Consider the following 18513-nt stretch of genomic DNA (forward strand, 5'->3'; position numbering starts at 1 on the left):
TTAAAGCGCCCTTCCAAGAATGTTTTGGAAATGTCTTTCCAGAAGATCCGCAGTTGCCTAAACAATTTCCATTTACTTAAAAAAATAAAATCTAAGGACATTCATATCTGTGCCTGCTCAGCAACACAGATTTGAAGAAAAAATTAATTAGACAAATGTGGGAAAACTGTCATGTGTACCTGAATCCCCTACCCAATTGACATGGCACACCACAATCTTTGCGCAATCCAAGCACCCAGTATTGGCCGCTTCTTCCACTTGCTCATTGTGACAGGCTGCATCTGACTGCAGCAGAAATCACAGTGGTTCCCCACATGGTCCCAGGCTCCCCTTCCTGGAGGGGTGCTTTGGTCTGGGAGGAAGTAGCAGCCAGGAATATCCTAGGGATTTCTGCTGAGGGCTAGTGCAAGGTAACTGGTACTGAAAAAGGTAAAGTAGCCTTCCTACCTACCCTAATAAATCAAGATCTCTCTACTGATACCACAGGGCAACATTTCTGGCAACACTTTTTCTCGACCTAAAGGAAAGGCAAGGACCTGAATGTCACTGTGGAGCACATTACCAGAGAATCCAGGTGTATATTTATGCACAGCAACAGGAATGCCACCCTGCCACAGTTGGTGTTTCTGGGGGTGAAGGCCACCTGGACGCATGGTTTGCTAGTCTTCATTCCAGCCTGGCTGGCTTTTGCTAGGATTCTTCCCAAAGGAAGTCAGGGAGGAAACAGTTTAATTAGGGTATAAGAATCAATCTGAATGTTTAGCTTGAGGGTGTGGGGACAATTTTGTTAGGGACAAGACATTGAGGAGGGAGTTAGCCATCACCTTAATGTCACCTAGCAGGTAATGCATGACATCCTGTTTCCCTGAGCAGCCTGTAATCATACAGTAATACACAAGTCACCAGAAAACCCCTCCCAAGGCTGTTCTTTAGCCCAAGCCTTCTACAATCCTTTACCTGTTAAATAAGAGAAGCACTAATAGCACTGACCAGACAGGCTGCAAACTCCTTCAGTCTCAACATCTCTGTGCAGCAGAGTGCAACATCAGCAAAGAATGCCACCCAGTTGATGTTTCTCTCCTACCACGAGCAATACTAATCCAGCAAACAACAGGGATAGGCAGGGCACGTGTGGAGTAATAGCCTGAGATCTGATACAATTTCTTAGGCATTGTTTGTTTCCCTCTGCCTATTGCATTGTTCCATTTTTGTTTAGTTGGGTTGGCTTCAAGAAAAACAGAAACATGCCCTTTGGGATCACTGAAAACTAAGAGCAATGGAGTAAATATAGCCAGGTTGGCTTATATCTGCAACTTTCAGCGATAACAAAAGAAGACGGCTTTAATTATACCTGATAATTTATTACCCTGTGGCACTACAGAACAAAGTATTTTGGAGTCCTGAAAACTGAAGGGAAAAATAAAGAAATGTACCTCAGCGTCAATAGCAAGCTGTATCTCCATCTTTCAAAACAGAAGAAAAGCTTATTTCTTGCAAACACTTAACCTGATAAAATGACATTGAGGCCAGCTGCAAATTCAGTGCCTGCAAGCAGCGATCCAAACCTACTGCAGCTGGCAATCCCAGCAACCTTGTCATGTTCTTGAAAGTGCCGTCACCAAGGTCTTTGACTCTCTGTTCTGATTTGCACTCTGCCTTATCATGAGTGTTAAAGACCTTGGTGACATTGCTGGACAGACATGTAACAAGTGGAACAGAGAGGGCACCTGGCACCTGCCTGCAAAATTGATCATGTTATGGTATGTGTGTGCCTGCACGTAGATTTCACTGCCCAGGGCTTGCTGGAAGCGGCCACACAACAGCACTGCCCATAGAATGTGACAGCTGAATGTGCTGAACTCCCTCACACCACCAATTAGCACTTTATCCTGGCCAAAAAAGGTGCTACATGAAGCAGCACTGGACTGTTCCTTACTGGTAACACCTTCCTCTCCAACAGAGAGCTCTTCTCTGCTGTTCCTTCTCAAACTCCTGCACAAACAGGCCTGTTATGAGGAATTATCTCCCACCTCATCAAGAAGTGCCTAAGAGACAAAGCCTGTTGGAATGAGTGCATAGCATGGCCTGAACAAAACCTTAGTGTCCTACCTTGTCTTTAACGAAGACACTGACTTGCACATACCTGTGCAAGCACCTCAAGCAACCTCCCATCTTAAGTAGGTCTCTCATCCCCAAGGTTCAGCTCACGCATAACTTCAGATCAGATGACTAAGAGTCACACCTTGACCATTAGTTTGTGAGGGTTGTTTTAAAGAAGGTTCAAGCAGAAGGACTTTGGCAAATGGTCTCTAAACAGATTCCAGTGTCAGAAGCCAGATACAGACATGAATACTCTGCGTGACTAGCATTAGCTCCAGTCTGTATGCTGGCAATGAGGGATCAACTCCTGGAAGCCTGTTTCAAAGTCATCAGGCAGCAGCAGGAAGAATGTGTGAGGGGAGAAGGGAGCTGAAGACACTCCAACAGAGCCCATGTCACACACCAGGGAGCATACAGTCCATCCCACTGGGGAAGCTGCAAAGCTGCACCTGTCTGCACCACCAATTCACACAAATTCAGGTCCAGGCCAGAGTTAAAACATACAGAATATTATAATGCTTTCAATTATTAGCTTATTGATAATTAGCCTTCCTGCTACTGGGGGAAACACACGTATACAGACAGTGCTTTCAGGCTGGGTGGTGCACTTACATCTGGCATCCACTCCTACTGTCTCCTTAGGTTCCCAGAGTCACTAGAGGAAATGCCCCAGAGTGAAGAGGATTTGCATCTCTCACACCTCATCGTCAACAGCAACTGAGAGTTGACCTTCCTTGCACAGGAATCTAAGCGCTGCTAAGTATAAATACATGAGTACTTCTAAGATTAGAGGATGCTGTTCCATGCATGCTGTCAGAGAACGAATCACACAGCCAAGAAGTGGGCAGCAGGGTCCATCAAGCTGGAAGGCTTTGTAAATGAGCATAAGAAGGACAAACAGGCTTTGTTCTCTAAAAGCCTTACCAACAATGGACATTCTGTCATTCTAATGACACATTGGCTTGATTTTTTGATTACACATTTGAAATATTTTATTGTAGAAATATAGTCTGATGACTGGGTCTGAGGCTTGTTTTTGCAGTCAGGCCACTAATCTTTACAGTGGAGAGAAACATGAGCCTTCTGACTTTCAACTTGTACAGTACTCCATATGCAAAACTCTTCTTGGAATCACTCCTCCCCCTCAAACCTTCCCAGCAGCAAGAGCTTCAGCTTATGGCTTGGATAGTGTTCTTATAAATGGCCATGTCTGACATTCACGGCATGTCCTAACAAAAAACACCACACCAGCATCTACTCTCTTTGGAAGAGTTAACTTGCCAATATAAGTGTAAAAGTAGTACTACTAAAGTGTAAAATACTACAGCTAGAAGTGTAAAACCATTAACAACAATATCTGTCATTCTGATGGAGAGAGCTTGTTCCCAGCAAATCAAACCAAACAACTGAAGATATCCAAGAAAACAATATTAAACTTTTCCTTGGGAAATAGTCATGTTAACTCATTTTGGCTGTGTTCCTTATGCGTCCATCTCTGCACAAAGGGTTCACTCTGCATCCTCTCCCCTCTGAAGCTGCTGCTCACCAGTTCTCTGAGTAAAAAGAGAGGAGGCCTGGTGGTATGGATACTGAGCTCCTCAGCAAGGAGAGGTGCCCTTTATACACAAGTATCAACTAATGCTCAGAGTCAGTAGACCACAGTATTATGTGCAGATCTGGTCACATCAGGATTCTGCGCAGCCCTGAAGGGGAGAGAGGAGGGTTAAATACTCAAGACAAATACCTTGCGCAGTCCATGTCTGAACATAGATTCAGCACATACCTGTCAACCTGTCACTAACAGTACAGATTATTCCAAGACAACCTGCAATGTACTGAGCAACACAGGAAAGAATGTAAAAACACCATCTCTGCTTAAAGTGTGCTCAGCACACATCAGACACTATGTGACACTATTCACATCATACCAGGTCAGATATTTTTCTTCCTGCAGTGTGCCTGAGCCATCTTCAAATGAAGAGAGCTAAGAAGAACTACAGCTGTGAAACCAAGGACAATTTTCACAAAACACTAAAATACCACCTGTGTCCAAAGAGCTCCACATGCTGCACAAAGGCAGTAGGTGAAGACCCTCAATGGCTGTGCTCCCTTTTCTATTTCCCTGCTGTATGTCTTTCTAAACCATTACTTTCCATCACTTCCACTAGACACATGCCACACTAAAACAGCAGCCAAGATAGATAATCTTTCTGGGATGAATATCCCAAAAACCTTTTACAAGGTATCGTGTCAGAAAGACCTGGCAATAGCAAGAGATCTGCCACATTTCCTGAGACAGAACAGTTCTTTCACGTCCCAGCTTTGCTGCAAGCTTCCCATGTGATCTCACACTAGTCACTCATTCATCTGCACAGGACAGGAAGGCACATCATCTTTTCCACAAGCTGAAAATGGGAGGATTCTAATTTTTTCATGGGAAATAGGGCTGTGAAAGCCCCCTACACAGTTTTCTTTCGTACCCTGCCATTCAAAATCCTGCCAGACAGTATCAGAGAGTGAAGTATACAACACCAAACAGTCTTATAGGAACAAAAAAAACCCTCCAAAAATCAAACACAAGAAGGGAAATGGATACTTCATTGTCAGATAATAACCAGCTTTCAGTCTGTAAATTGGAGGCCAACATCAGCTTTTCCCCATCTGTGTTCTTCCAGCACACTTCCCTCTGGAGCTCAGGCGTTAGAACACTAAATTGTAGCTACATTGTGTTCACTGCTTGACAGAACACCAAAATAACTAGCACTCTCCAAAAAGACACACTACTTGGACTCCTTTGAGAAAATGAGCACTTTGACTAACTTCAGTGCGCCCAGGATTATAGTTTCACATCCAAAACAGCTGCTGTTCTTGGCATTGCACACCACCCCTCTTCTCTTCCACCAAACAAAGAGCACAAAAAGCTCTGACACAGGAGAGGCTTAAGGTACTTCTGCAGGATTGGAAAAGGTTCGATAAATTCTGAGTTATAATTGCATATATTCACATGATGGCACATTCCTGAAATTTACACACATACATGGAATTAAACAGACCAGAAATACCAAATATTGACTCTTTCTTTTAGGCTCTTACCTAAGGCAGAGGAATTTCCCAACTTGTGTAGTTTTCCCAGGACCTTCTGGACATCCTTTATACTTGTGTCCTGTTGGCTGTACAACAGTAACCTCCTGGCATCCGAGAACAGGCGGGAAACACTGGGGGAAAACAGAAAAACAACTAGCAGTCATCAGCTCTGTGAGCCACCATCCACAGATACAGTTTTATATACCAATTCCAAACTTTAATCCCCTTTGGTTATGTCACTCCAGCACAAAAAAAACTCTTTGCTCAGTGAACACCCTGGGACAATCCAAGGAGCCCAACAGAAGATATCTGCTAATGCAAGGTCAATGTAAGTTACATTGGGAACATCATGCATTTGAAAGCATTTTTAGGACTGGGATGGAGAGGGCTTACTGCTGCCTATAATCTACTGCTTCTTAGAAGAACAATAATTTAAGAATCTCCTTGCTCCTTTCAAATGCTTCTCCAGGTTGCAGACACATTATACTCTGCACTAAGCCTATCTTTCCTGACAGTATGAATGTAGCAAGTAAGGCAAGGTATAGGAAAGCTGGCCATCAACTGTGCTTTCCGCATCATGTTAGCCAGTAATAAATGATAAATGTCAGAGAGTATCCCCTAAACCTGTTCAACTGCCTCACACTCTATACTGTTCACAGGCTCATTAAACAGGGAAAGAGATGCTCTGAAAAAAGAACATCTTAAAAAGGCTTACCTTTTTATGGGTCAAATTCAGAGCCCAGGTAAGAGAATGGACTCAGTCCTTACCCAGGCAGCGCTTTTCATTCACCAAGAGCTTCAGGTGCTTGGACTTGAGAATTCTGCACACCTACCACCTGTCTGCTAGGCCCTATGCACTTGGTAACTGAAGAATCTGGTACTTCAGAGGTAGTAGAAATTGCAAACCCCCACTAGCATAAGATTTCATAACTAGCTGGTGATTTCCAAATACCCCATTTCCCCACGTTTTCCCCAGAATAGGGATGAGGCAAAAGCAGACAGACTCACATGGAGGCATTGAAGTTTCCAACAATACCAGGGGATTCCCCAGGAGTTGGGTAGCGGAAACATGGGTTGTTGGCATTGCAGATGATCCCCTGTATCCATGGCAAGGTTCCTGCTGAAGGCATAGCTTTATTTGGAAAATGACCTGGAACAGAAACACAGGAGTTAGGAGACAAATACATGATACAAGCTTTTACTACACAACATTGTATTTGAAGAGCACTGCTAACCCTGCACTGGGTATTGCCCCAAAGTGCTCACGAAAGAGCAGAACACCCAACACTAAGAAGGACTGAGCTTATGTTAGACTCTCCACACTGCTCTTTCAAATCTTTTTGCTGAAGTCTAAATCCTTCTGCTAAAGAACTACTGAAGTTGTAGGCGAGAGTTTACATCCTGTTTAAGAACAAAGCAGTAACAAACTACTCATGGCAGATATCCACCAGTAATGCCACTTGGGTACTTTTGAATCCCATACCCCCAATGACAGGGCAGGAAAGGCCTGCCTTGTATAATCCTGCATGTTAGATAAGCTGTCAGGCTGCTTTTTGCAGTGAGCTCACTTCCTCACCCCTGCACTAGGAAGGAATCCTGGAAGAAGGTTGTGTCCCCTCCTCGGTACCTCAAAGCTCAAGACTTTGAGGATCAGATGCCCACTCTTCCCTCTGGTGTCTACCTCATCCTCCCAGCATACCTGCTATCACTCAGGGGGCTGGCTCCTCCACTACCCCAAAGGAAGTACCAAAGGCCAAGAAAGAGGTATCAAAGCTGCTGAATTACAGCAAGAATGGTTAATGTACGTGGTTGAAGGAAGATGGGAATCTTATTAGCCCTCCCTGGAGAAAGCCAAGGACTCTGTGCAGGAGAAAGATGAAGGAAACTAAGGTTTATTGTTTCCAGTACCCAGGGAACCCTTGTTCCTAGTTCTCTGTTTAAAACAGAAGAGCTCTTTACCTGAGCTGTCTGACTTTCGTTTGATTTTCCTTTTTTTGTCCTTCTTGGCTGAGAGGCTTGGGGAAGAGGTGAGGGTAGAGGAAGAAGAAAAATGCTAAGACTTTCATATTCTTTTTGTAAAATTTCCCAGAGAATCACCTTCTCTGTCCTCCATGCCTTTCATTTTACATTGTTAGTAACTCCAAGAAAATGTTCAGAGCCAATACAGAAAGAGGAATGGCACACAAGAGTTTATAGTAACTTTTTACAGACAGTGATGCATGTAACAGCAGTTTCTCCAAGAGTAAAGCGGGAATCTGTTGGTTGTAAATCAGATGAGATACACAGAAAACAGAAAAGATTAGTCACTTCTTGTCAGATTCTCTCCCTCCCACTCCCAATAAAGTGCATTTTGAATACCTTGAAGAGTCAGAGGAACAGAAAAGAAGAGCTCTACAAGACACAATCTAGCTCAATAGCAATCTAAGATATCTTCTCTGACTGGTCTGGTGAAAGCCACGTAACTATCACTTCAAAGTTAATTGTTCCTCCATATTTTAGGAGGAAACTTCCTCACACTAAGCCCAGCCATTAGAAACAAGAAACCCTGACAACAGTCCAATTCTTGATTCTTCTCAAACAGGGAAAGAAAACTGAAAATTTTACTTTTTTGTTGAAAAAGACTATCACTAAAATACTGAGGCTATCTGGAGGCTACAAAGCACTTGCACACAGCTCTGCTACTGCTATCACCAGGCATTACCTACAAGTGATTTCAGAACAGCATAGAACACTGCCACTACAGAGAGCAATCCTACTTCCCTTAAGGCATCCACAGGGTTGCCAAAGAGTTCACCATGAACCCAAAAGCCTTCTTCTTTTCTATCTCTGCTCACAATGCAGCAAAAACTGCTTCACTTCACAGCACATCCACATCTGTCAGCATGAGTGAACGTTCAGTAAAACCAATCCAGACAACACAATTTAGAAACTTACTCGCAGAAACTCTTCAAAAAATGAAGAGGAATTAGCCATAAATGTGAATTAAAAATTACCAGATGCCCTATACTCTATAACTGCTGAGGACAATGTAAGAAGGAAGACAAAGCAATAACAGTCAACATAAATGGGAAGGAAAAAGGATTGCAGGTAAAAGACTCAAAACTATGCTTATGACAGCATGGTGCCAGAGCAAATGTTTTATGAGAAGGCTACTGACTAGCAAGATCAATCTAAGTAGTTTTATGAAATCACAGCTCTTGCTAGGATTGATTTTATATGCAGCCCTGCCGTACCTGAAATAAACTACCATTGAGGCTGCTAGCTATTTATAACAACTGAGTAGAGTGCTTATTGCTTCTCTTCAGCTTCATGTGTTATTACAGGTATCTCTCCTAATGTCACTGTAACTTTCAGTCAGAAGAGGCAGTTCAAATACCATGTAAAGTATGAGATTTAAGGAAGCTTCAAGTGTGCTGTTGAATGCTGAAAAAAGCAAGTTAGGCAGCACATAGGACCAGCAGAGTCCAAAGTGTAACGGGAAACTGCAAACACTGACATCTCAGCTTTAAAAGACACTTACCAGCTTGAACACCTAGCAAACAGCACAAAATGCCCCAGCCATTGCAAAGACAGGATAAGTGCTGTAAAAGCAAGTTCTTTCCTCATTTTAAGAAAGAACCACCTCAAAGGGCCCTTCAGAAACATGTTTTGCTGACCCTTAAACCGTACCTTGCAGTAATCAGGCTAAGGAAAGATAAACAAAGAGCTCTTCCACAATCAGCTAATTGCAGTATGAAGCTATCACCAAACACAGTAAAACAACAGCATGTTGCTAACAAACAAGTCACGCTTCCTAAATCAAATGTCAACCAAAGAGGCCTATAGCCATTTATAAAGAACAAGCTTCCTTTGAAAGAAAAGCAGAAATTTGCCCATTTAGGGTGCAAAGAGAAAAGCAAAATTGTTTTTTCTCAGCAGTGTATGACTGTTGAATCTACTAAAGGCAGAGCTGACACTGTAATGGCTAGAAGGAACAGAATGGCTCTTGTGCTCTTTAATGTGATACATTAATGCACTTTACTACCTGGAAACAAAATTGCTTTCTTAGCGATCAGAACACTGCATTCTTTTATGCTAAGTCACATACAGATCAAAAATGAAAAATAAGATACGGGTTCTGTGCAGGTTTTATAGATTTGTCACAGCTGTACAGCAAATTCTCAGGTAATATGAATACAAAATGAGAAACAGCAGGAAAAAGAGCAGCAATGTACAGTCCTGGAGCAACATCATCAGTTAACTGCAGTTCCCGAGGTGGAAGCAAAGGAGTTATTAAATCCTCTTGCAGATTTCTGACTGAAGTATGGAACCACTGCTCTTTGCATCTTGCCAGCTGCATTATTACCTTCTAACCATGAAACAACAAGCATTCTGGGTACAGCTGCTGTGTTTGGTACTTACATTCATGCTGCTCATAGGGCGGATATGAAAGTCTTACAGAGATCAGGATAAAGAAGATAAACAGAGGCCAGGCAACTTCAATCAGCAGCTGGAACTGGAAACAATAAAGACAAAGTATTAAGACATTATATTCAAAATAAAGGTCAGAATAGAAGTTCTAGGACAATCCACTTGTAAGCCAGAACAGTTTTGTAAGCACTGTCTCTGCTGGTTAGAACTGTCTTTGCTTTGCCTATGCATTCCAGGATCAAGAAGTTTGTTCCTCCAGCTTCAGAGGATAATCTGCAAAGAATTAGTTTTTTCTCATTAACATGTGCCACTTATTCAACTAAAATGGATGTGCTAAAGGGCTATTTTTGGCTTCTTTTTATAGTTTTCTGTCCCCTTACTGAAAGAAACCTCCCAATCAATCTTTCTAGCAATAAGCTGAATTTTTTATCCCATTTTTTCAAGTAGTGGGGTACATGTATCCCATTCTCAGAGTAGACCATTAAGCGTCTACCCTAACACATCAGACATGGAAACTGTGCTGATACATGCTATGCCAACTCTTTCAGTGGTGCAGAAATATATTGGTATCTAGAAAGCAGAGCTACTAAGATTAGGCTCATATCTAGTTTCTGTTCTAACGTATATTTTTTCCTGAAGGTAGGCAGCACCCACTGGTGCAGGTCATCTACAGAAAGGCAGTGAGTATCAGGTAAATAAAGAAAGAACTCTGTTATTTAGAGGGATGAGACAAGAAGAAAAACAGCGTGCTATTAAATACACAGCATTTCTTAGACAGAGAATTGAAGTGCAGAAAAATTCACTGAGATGTGTCACATCCCACAGAAGCACGTGGGAAAAGCAGCTCTCCAGCCGAGAGCTTCTGAGACACAAGCGAAGCTTCCCAGACTTGAGCTTCACTAGCCACACCCCTACTTTCCCACTCCAGAAAGACTGCCCAAACATTTATTTTCAGTGAGCTATGAGACAAGGAAAACCTGAAAGCTTTTTATGCTGCTACTTCATATGTTTTTCATCCATTAGGAGTAAGAGAACAGAGTGTTTCCCTGGTCAAGTGAAGAAAAATCTTTTCCACTTCTTTCCTGAAAAACTCAGTCTTTTCTAATAAGAGGTCTACATCATTCTCCTTAAAATCCAAAGTGTAAGACCTGCAACCCAGTGGGAGACAGAATCCCCACCCACAAACATGTTTTTCCATGTTCCATCCTTAACAGCTAAAATTGGACTCTTGACACTCAGCACAAGGCACTCTATGCAAACTTTGAGGTCAGAGACTTCTAGGTGACTATGGTACCTCAACATGAGCTCACACTGTAAAAATAGGGCATTAAAACAAAGGTCACTTGATCCAGCAGAGGAAATGATGCAGGATGGCTTTTCCCAGATACCCTTAATAGCTGACATTAAACATCCAATAGGAGCTCTATCTAAAAGGCATAAAAATTAAGCATCAGTCTCCCAGGCACTCCTGGTAACAGTGCCAGTCTCTGCAAGATAATTTTGGGATATCGTTACCCATTGGATCCTGAGATTAGCTCAGCTGGTTAGAACCAGCTATGGTGCTAATAACACCAGGGTTGCTGACTCAATCCCTGTATGGGCCATTCACTTAGGAGTTGGGCTTGATGATCCTTATGGATCCCTTCCAACTCAGAATACTCTGTCATCTGTTATTTTCATGCCCACACTGTACAATTACCGGGTAAGAAACTCCACTGAGACCACACTAACAAAGGTGCCCGGAAGATGCCTCATATCTTTGGTCTCTTACTACAACAAACAATGTAGTGGCAGCACACACTCAGCCATTAACATTCACAGCCTGTTTCCTTCTGCATTAAACAGTGCTCTGGCTCCCAGAGATCAAAGATGGCTCCCAGAGATCAAAGATGCTCAGAGCGAGGACACTGACAACTTGTCTACTCCTTCTGTTTTCAGGATACTCTTATAGCGGCTGCCAGGATAACACAGCAGGACTTTTCCTCCTCTTCACAGAAAAGTGGCTATGAAACCAAGACAAGTCCATTCCCTCTTCCAGCGTCAATGGTCATGCTCTTGCACATGTCACAGCCCTCTGCCACTGTGGCTGTAGGCAAGCAGCATGTACCCCAAGCAACTGCTGCTACACTGTTTGGGGAAGAGCACTGTCAGCTAGGCTTGTGGAGGCTTCCTGGGGGGACCGGTGTGGACAGATGGCCTCTCACAGCCCTGCAACTGCTACAGAACCAATGAGAAAATGCTGCCCTTGAGCTCAAGCCCTGGCTTGCTCACAGAAATATCAGCCCCAGCCATATGACACTGGGGGGGAGAGCAGTGCCCAAGCGGCCCTGTTGCTGAAGGGGGAACTGGCCACTTGCACACACAGCTCCTCTTCTGCACACCCAGTTACCGGTAACTACACTGTCATTAAGGTAAACACATGTGGGCTACATGCACAACACACCTAACTTGGCAGATTGACAAGCTCAGGGAGGACAGAGAAAGGAGGGAGGCAGCTCATACTGACCAAGCTGCACCTTTACAGCTGAAGGCAGGTACCATAGCAGGCAGCAAAATGCTGCAAGTGAGAGACAGCTGGCAACTGCTGCACCAGCGGCTCACACAGGGACAAGATCAAAGGGTCAGCAGCATGTCTGCAGAGACTCCTCAGCAAGCCTCTTGTGCTGCTCAACAAAAACTGAGTTACCTTCCTTTGCTCCTAAAGGCCAGCAGGTTCCCTCCCCTGCCATGACAGCACTTTTCATCCACTGCAGCCTTTCCAGACAAGGACACAAAGATACTAAAAAGGGAACACTTCTCACTGAGCTTCATTTTAAGTGGATACTGAAAGATCAAGTCTTCTCAGCCACTTTTCTGCTGCAACTACTAGACCAGCCTGGTAAATAATGAAATTAATCTTCAAGCACCCAACCCCTCAGCTATCCCTGCTCCACCTGGAGTTGAAGTAGGAACATCCCATTTGCACACAGCAGGTGAGTTCAGCTAGGAACAAATTTGTCCTAATTTTACCAAGGTTAATACCTAAAGCATGCCAAATTTATACCAGTTGCATGATGCAGGATGCCATTAAACACTGAGCTCTACATTGTGTCAACAGGAAATCTATTGAGCAAGACTATCACCCCATCCCACTGTCAACTCCCCTCCACACCTTTATGATCCAGTTTCAGTGCAGGGAGCTACCAGCAGCTGACCAGTCTCTCCATGCAACTTTGAGGTGTCTCCTCATTTGCAAGAAAGCAAGGAGAGAAATGTTTTTACACAGTGACCCCTGAACATGATTTTTCTTTCCTCTCTCCCCATGTGAGCTCTTTCCCCCCACTCCGGTGTTGTTGGAAGTTATCCAGTACAAAGTAACACTTGAACTGCACACGTCAGGGTGAGCTTTGAACCCAGCTTTCGCAATTCAGCCCTAACTCGCAGCAGCCAACAAGGGGGTTCAGTGGGAAGCCAAGGCTAGCCCACACTTCTCGTGAGAAGAAGGGTAAGGATCAAACTATTTCTAGGCTACACCTTCAGTAAGTACAAATGGGAGAGAGCCTTCATCACCACAACCCAACTCAAGGACAATGATCTCCTACCAGGAAAGCAAAGAGATGAAAAACTGTGCAGCCATGATAACAGCATGGTGAAAACAGATGTTCTGCTCCTTCTCTGCCATTTCCTGTTAAGTGGCCTTCCCCTCCTGACATCTTCAGATAAAGCCCAAATGAGAACTGTTAATGAGAAAACCCCTACACAATTGAGGAGCCCCACAAAAACAAGCCGTGTCTCAGGCTTTCATTATTAACTGACTAACAGTCAGTGGGGAATAGAGATTCTGAGCAGTTTCATGCCCTCTGGGGTACTTGATGGGAAACCGGTATAGAAACCGCCAGAAGGCGCCAAGAAATAGCTGAGCAGATCCAAAAGGGTTAGCCTGCTGCATTTCTCTGGCACCACCGAAGGATATAATGCACCCCTGCTGCCCAGTCACAGCCCTGCGCCCAGCACAGCTACCTTGACATGACACAAGGTCTGCTAAACTCAGACCTCTTCACACCTGATGCAGTACTAGGGTTGTTTGGCCTGGAGAAACAGAGGCTCAGGGGAGACCTTATCCACTCTCTAAAACTACCTGAAAGGAGGTTGTAGGAAGAGGGAGGTTCTCTTCTCCCAGGAAACAGTGACAGGACCAGAGGACATAGCCTCTAGCTGTGTCAGGGGTCAGGTCGGACATCAGGAACAGTTTTTTCACTGCAAGGGTGGTCAGGCATTGGAACAGGCTGCCCAGGGAGTAGGTGGAGCTGCTGTCCCTGGAAGTGTTCAAAAAAATGACTGGATATGGCACTTAGTGCTACAGTTTAGTTGGTGTGGTGGTGTTTGGACAAAGGCTGGATTTGATGATCTTGGAGGTCTTTTCCAACCACAATGACTATGATTCTATTATTTTCAGAAGATCCTACTGAAGAAAACCAAGCTATCATCCTCAGCATAAAATTCAGCTGCTCTGAAACACCCTCCTGGTTTACTCAGTTTAACATCACTCCAGAAAATCCTACAACATCCTAGAAATGCCCTACTTTCTAAAGGCAGTTTGGTAGTAGGCAAAAGTTAGACCTCTAGTAGCAAGGTAGGAAGAGTGCTTTTAGCTCTTAGAGCCTAGGTTACATGGGCAATAGCTGAGAAGAGCCAATCTTAAGGAGCCACAGCCAGTCTTGAGACTACTTCCCCAGCTTCATTTGTAACATTTTTCTAAACCATAAGTCTGTTCACAAGGCCAGGATGTGACCCATACATCCAGAGAGCAGACAGCCTCACTCCTTGCAGTTGACACAGTCCATGACCTCTCTGGTGGGCAGTCCATGAGATCAAGACTCGTGAAAGGCAAAAACACACAAAACAAAAACTTTGTCATCACTGGCAGTTCTATAACCACAGATGTATACAGGAAAAGTCAAAGAGGCCATAAGCCCCCTTTGCCTGTTTTATTTAAGAATGGACTAATTCCAGTTCTGAATTCACTGGACCCAAGTCTTATAAAAACAAGCCTCAGACACCTGAGTGAATACTTCAGGGACTGTCACCATTACCAGTGGTGAATATGACAGCCTCCCCTCCCTTGTGACACTGAGTTACTAAAACAACACAACCCAACTGGCTGGCAGGCATCCTGACATTTGCAGGGTTCAAAAACCTTATCAGAGACCACTTTCCACTCACCACTTCAGTAACCCGTGTTCCCTTCACATTCCCTACTGATACCTCCTCAAGGTCAGATCTAGCAGGCCAGATCCCCTGAACAAGCCTGTTGCACAAATCATGGCCTTGTCCAACACAGGTATTTCCTAAATCTCTAGAGGTCCAATACCATCTTTTCTCAGGCTTTTAGCTGTTTTCAAGAGTTATAGCATCCTATGAGGTCTCACTAAGCTAAAGGCAAAAGAATTTTAAGAACACCACATTGGATCCACACTCTTGTGTCCTTGTTATCACAAGGAGAAACTCTTCTTACATACTGTGTATTCTTAACAGGTAAATTTCCACACTGTTAACATATGGTGAGGACAGCATTTAGCCACTCAGAAGACACCTTGGCAGGAAAACATCAGTTGCCTGGGTTTATCCTCATGCCGATACAGGAACATGCTTCCTGCCATCCATTTAATCTATAGCTTCTGCTGTAAAGTTACATAGCAGGTTTGGGATTCTCTCAATGATTTAAGTGACTGGAGATGTCTGCTATTGCCTCTGCCACTTCTGCCATTAGGAAATGGCAGGATTTTGTTGCTGTTGTTGCAACTTGGCAGCATTCAAAAGCTTTTAGACTCACGGGCACATCCCTGCAGCCTGGCAATGCCTCACCCACAGAGTGGAGCAGGTCTCAGTACAGGTTTTCATTTCACGTCTTCCTTGCAGCACAGAGCAGTGATGCACCCTCCTCTCTGCCTGATCTGACATCAGTGTTTCAGTACTCCAACACTCTCACACTGGAATTCAGGACAGAAGTCTTGAGTGCCTTCAAGCCCTCTGGTTTCTGTCCACCCACCACTCTCTCCAATTTGAACAGGTTTTTCAAAGCCAGACCAGTTGCTCAGCCAGGAATCACTAGAGGAGGAACACTAAGTAAGATAGAGGATGTTTCCCTGTTTTTCTCGAAAAGTAAGCTACAAGACTATAACTTAAGATCCCAGAACACCCTTGGGCTAATACTTACAGTCTGTCTTCTTCTGTAGGTAAAGTTCTTCCATAGCAGCAACCCCAGCTGCGTCCAGAAAGCCATCTTCCTTCAGCAAAGCCTAGAAGCTCTCTTTGTGTAGCAGCAGCAGTACACAGTACAGATGTTGTGGCTAGGCATCAACTAGTGAAAGAAAAGAAAAACAAGAAAAAAGTTGGAAGGGAAAAGTTGTGTCATTCAAAACAGAAAAGGCAACAAGATAGGGAAAGACAAGAGGCTGCACTCTGTGACCTTGCAGCCCCCCCATGGAACACCCCACCATCTTCTTTCTTAGCCCATGGACTCCAGCCAAGTCTCATGGGTCTCAGTAAACTCAGATTCAGCTCACTGTTTCTTACCTCAAAGCTCCAAAGCACAAAAAGAGGTTTGCAATACAACACTATTTTCTGCCCCAGAAATTCCAAGAGCAAGGATAGCCCCAAATGAGAAAAAATAACAAGCTTCGAAAAATGATTTAAAGACCCCTCTGAATAAGACTGAACTGTAAAATTCAATCCTTTTCCTTAAAGCCTCTTTCCATATTTACTTTTATAATGGTGAAAAGCCAGCTGCCAAATTAGGAAAGCCTTTGTTCGGAAGTCCAGTCAACACCACCACTCGGAAGAGAAAGTGCTGCGCATTTAACAGGCAAGGGAGAAATGTCCATTCCCTTGAAGGTAAGTGACTAAGAAGGACCCTACAGTTGTTCAAATCTAGATGAAGTACCTGGAAAATTGTTATTTAGTCAGTGCTCAGGTCTTGCAACCACCTGGCCTCCAACACTGTTGTGAATTAGGTGCACTGAGTGTGCGTCTCACTACAGTATGAGAGCTTAAAGGATTAAAAAATACATTAATCTCTTTGGTGGCGATTAATAAGAGCATAGTATAGGATTGGTACACATAGTCTTCCAGCACAGCTCAATCTTTAAGCTCTAGGATGAGCTTACACTACATTAGTTAAATTTAATTTTCCAGAATTAATTCAGCATATCTTAATTTACTTCTGAGTTTTAAGGCCACTTCAAATTAAGAGCAGTTTAAATCCTGAATAAGTGTCCACACAGGAACTTAGTTAATCCACATTAAATTGATTCTGATTTATGTACCTGAATACACTCTGTTAGCAGAACCAGCATTAAGAAGACAACTAGCAGTTGATTCAAACACACACCAAGAGAACCACTCTTTCCAACACCTGTTAAACTGGGAACACACACGCTTTTGATTCTGGTGTCCCACATAACAGTACCCTAGCCCTAAGATTAAGAGTTGCATGTCTGATTGCAAACTGCATTGAAAAGATTCCAAAAAATCCACAAACATGCTAGGAACATAAGACTTCCTCAGGAAATGCTCTGACCAGTCCTACACCGGAGTAAGACTAATGAAAAATTCTGGATGTGAGCTTTGAGATGATGAACAATTGTGGTCTTCAAGTCTCACCAAAAGTAAATTCCATTATTGCAATGACTTGCAGATTAAAAACTTGTCTCTTAATAATATAGATCTGTTTTACAAAAAAAAATCTCCAACATGACTAACAAAAATAAAGCTATTACACTGAGTTCTGTAGATGATTACACTGTAGTATTACAATAGGACAACAGTGCTCCTTAATGCCAGTACAGAGAACCAAAGAGCAGTAATAGATGCCCACGAAACCTTACAAACTGACCCTCATACCAGCACATGGGCAGCAGAGCATACAGTCAGTGTGGGCTCATTAACTTCTGCCAGATGCTGCTCTAACTCACTGACAGGACCTCCACAGATTCTCCTTCTCAGAGGAACGCCCAACTCGTCTGACAGGAGAGCCATCCTTCCCTGCCCAGTGCATCCTACTGACTGGAGCACCCTGACACTCACACATTCCAGATGCATGCACATCTGGCTGGTAGACTGAATTCCCAGTTGTACTCAGAGCAAGGCAGTTGACAGGCTATTGGCATATCCACAGTAGGGAAAAAACCTGCCCTTTGTGGGGAATGTCAGAGGACAAATCCTGGCTAATGACTGCATCCACGCTCATGGACCCAAAGCACCCCACTGCTTACAGGCTTGGATATGGGAGGGGATGGGCTTTGAAACACTTCCATTGCATGTCTATGTTACATACCTAAAGCTGCAATCAACCTAGCAACAAAACTAGGTAGGGAATATTGTTACGTCTCCTTTGTACTACCTCCGCTGTGAAGTTTCTGCTTAGGATTTGGGAGATTTGGCAACACTTTTATTCACTCTGAAGAGAGTTACTACTTAATAGTACACAGGCACTCAGTGACCACAATTGTGGTACAAAAATCTTTTGACGAACACTAAGAGAATTGCTCTTTTCAAGCATTTTTCCACAAGGATACTGGTACTGCTCTGTAGGTCACAGACCTCCATTTGATTTGTCGCGCTGTCCACCATGCCACAAACCAGAAAATTTTCTGCCTAAGTCTAATCCTGCAGTCACTGTACAAGTTTGGCATACAGAAGTAGAGGACTGGAAGGGACTGTATAGCCTTCTACAGTCACTGGTAGTTATGCAACAGGTGGTTTGTATCTTCAGAAGGGTGTTCAGAGTACCCACTCCACACCTCATGCTCAGGCCCCCAATACTGTTAGCTCTCCAAAAAACTGATTTCCAGTGCTTTCCAGCAATTAAAGCCAAACACCAAAATCTGTAAGAATAAAGTGCCACAGGAAGAGTACAAAAAGGATCCCATGGAGAGTTGA

General features: G+C 43.6%; 1 protein-coding gene across 3 annotated transcripts in view; it reads right to left on the reverse strand.

Moving 5' to 3' along the window:
• Nucleotides 1-18513, reverse strand: part of ABCA1 (ATP binding cassette subfamily A member 1) — a 93314-nt gene that overhangs the window by 62345 nt on the left and 12456 nt on the right. For all 3 annotated transcript variants that reach the window (XM_032095468.1, XM_032095466.1, XM_032095467.1), the window contains exons 2-5: nucleotides 15791-15934; nucleotides 9586-9679; nucleotides 6193-6334; nucleotides 5194-5315 (exon numbers count right to left, since the gene is read on the reverse strand). In XM_032095468.1, coding sequence (XP_031951359.1) covers nucleotides 5194-5315; nucleotides 6193-6334; nucleotides 9586-9679; nucleotides 15791-15856 — 424 coding nt within the window. In that variant the 5' untranslated portion in view covers nucleotides 15857-15934. The remainder of the gene's footprint in view (nucleotides 1-5193; nucleotides 5316-6192; nucleotides 6335-9585; nucleotides 9680-15790; nucleotides 15935-18513) is intronic.

Source organism: Corvus moneduloides, chromosome Z, assembly GCF_009650955.1.
Source record: "Corvus moneduloides isolate bCorMon1 chromosome Z, bCorMon1.pri, whole genome shotgun sequence".
Classification (NCBI taxonomy): domain Eukaryota; kingdom Metazoa; phylum Chordata; class Aves; order Passeriformes; family Corvidae; genus Corvus; species Corvus moneduloides.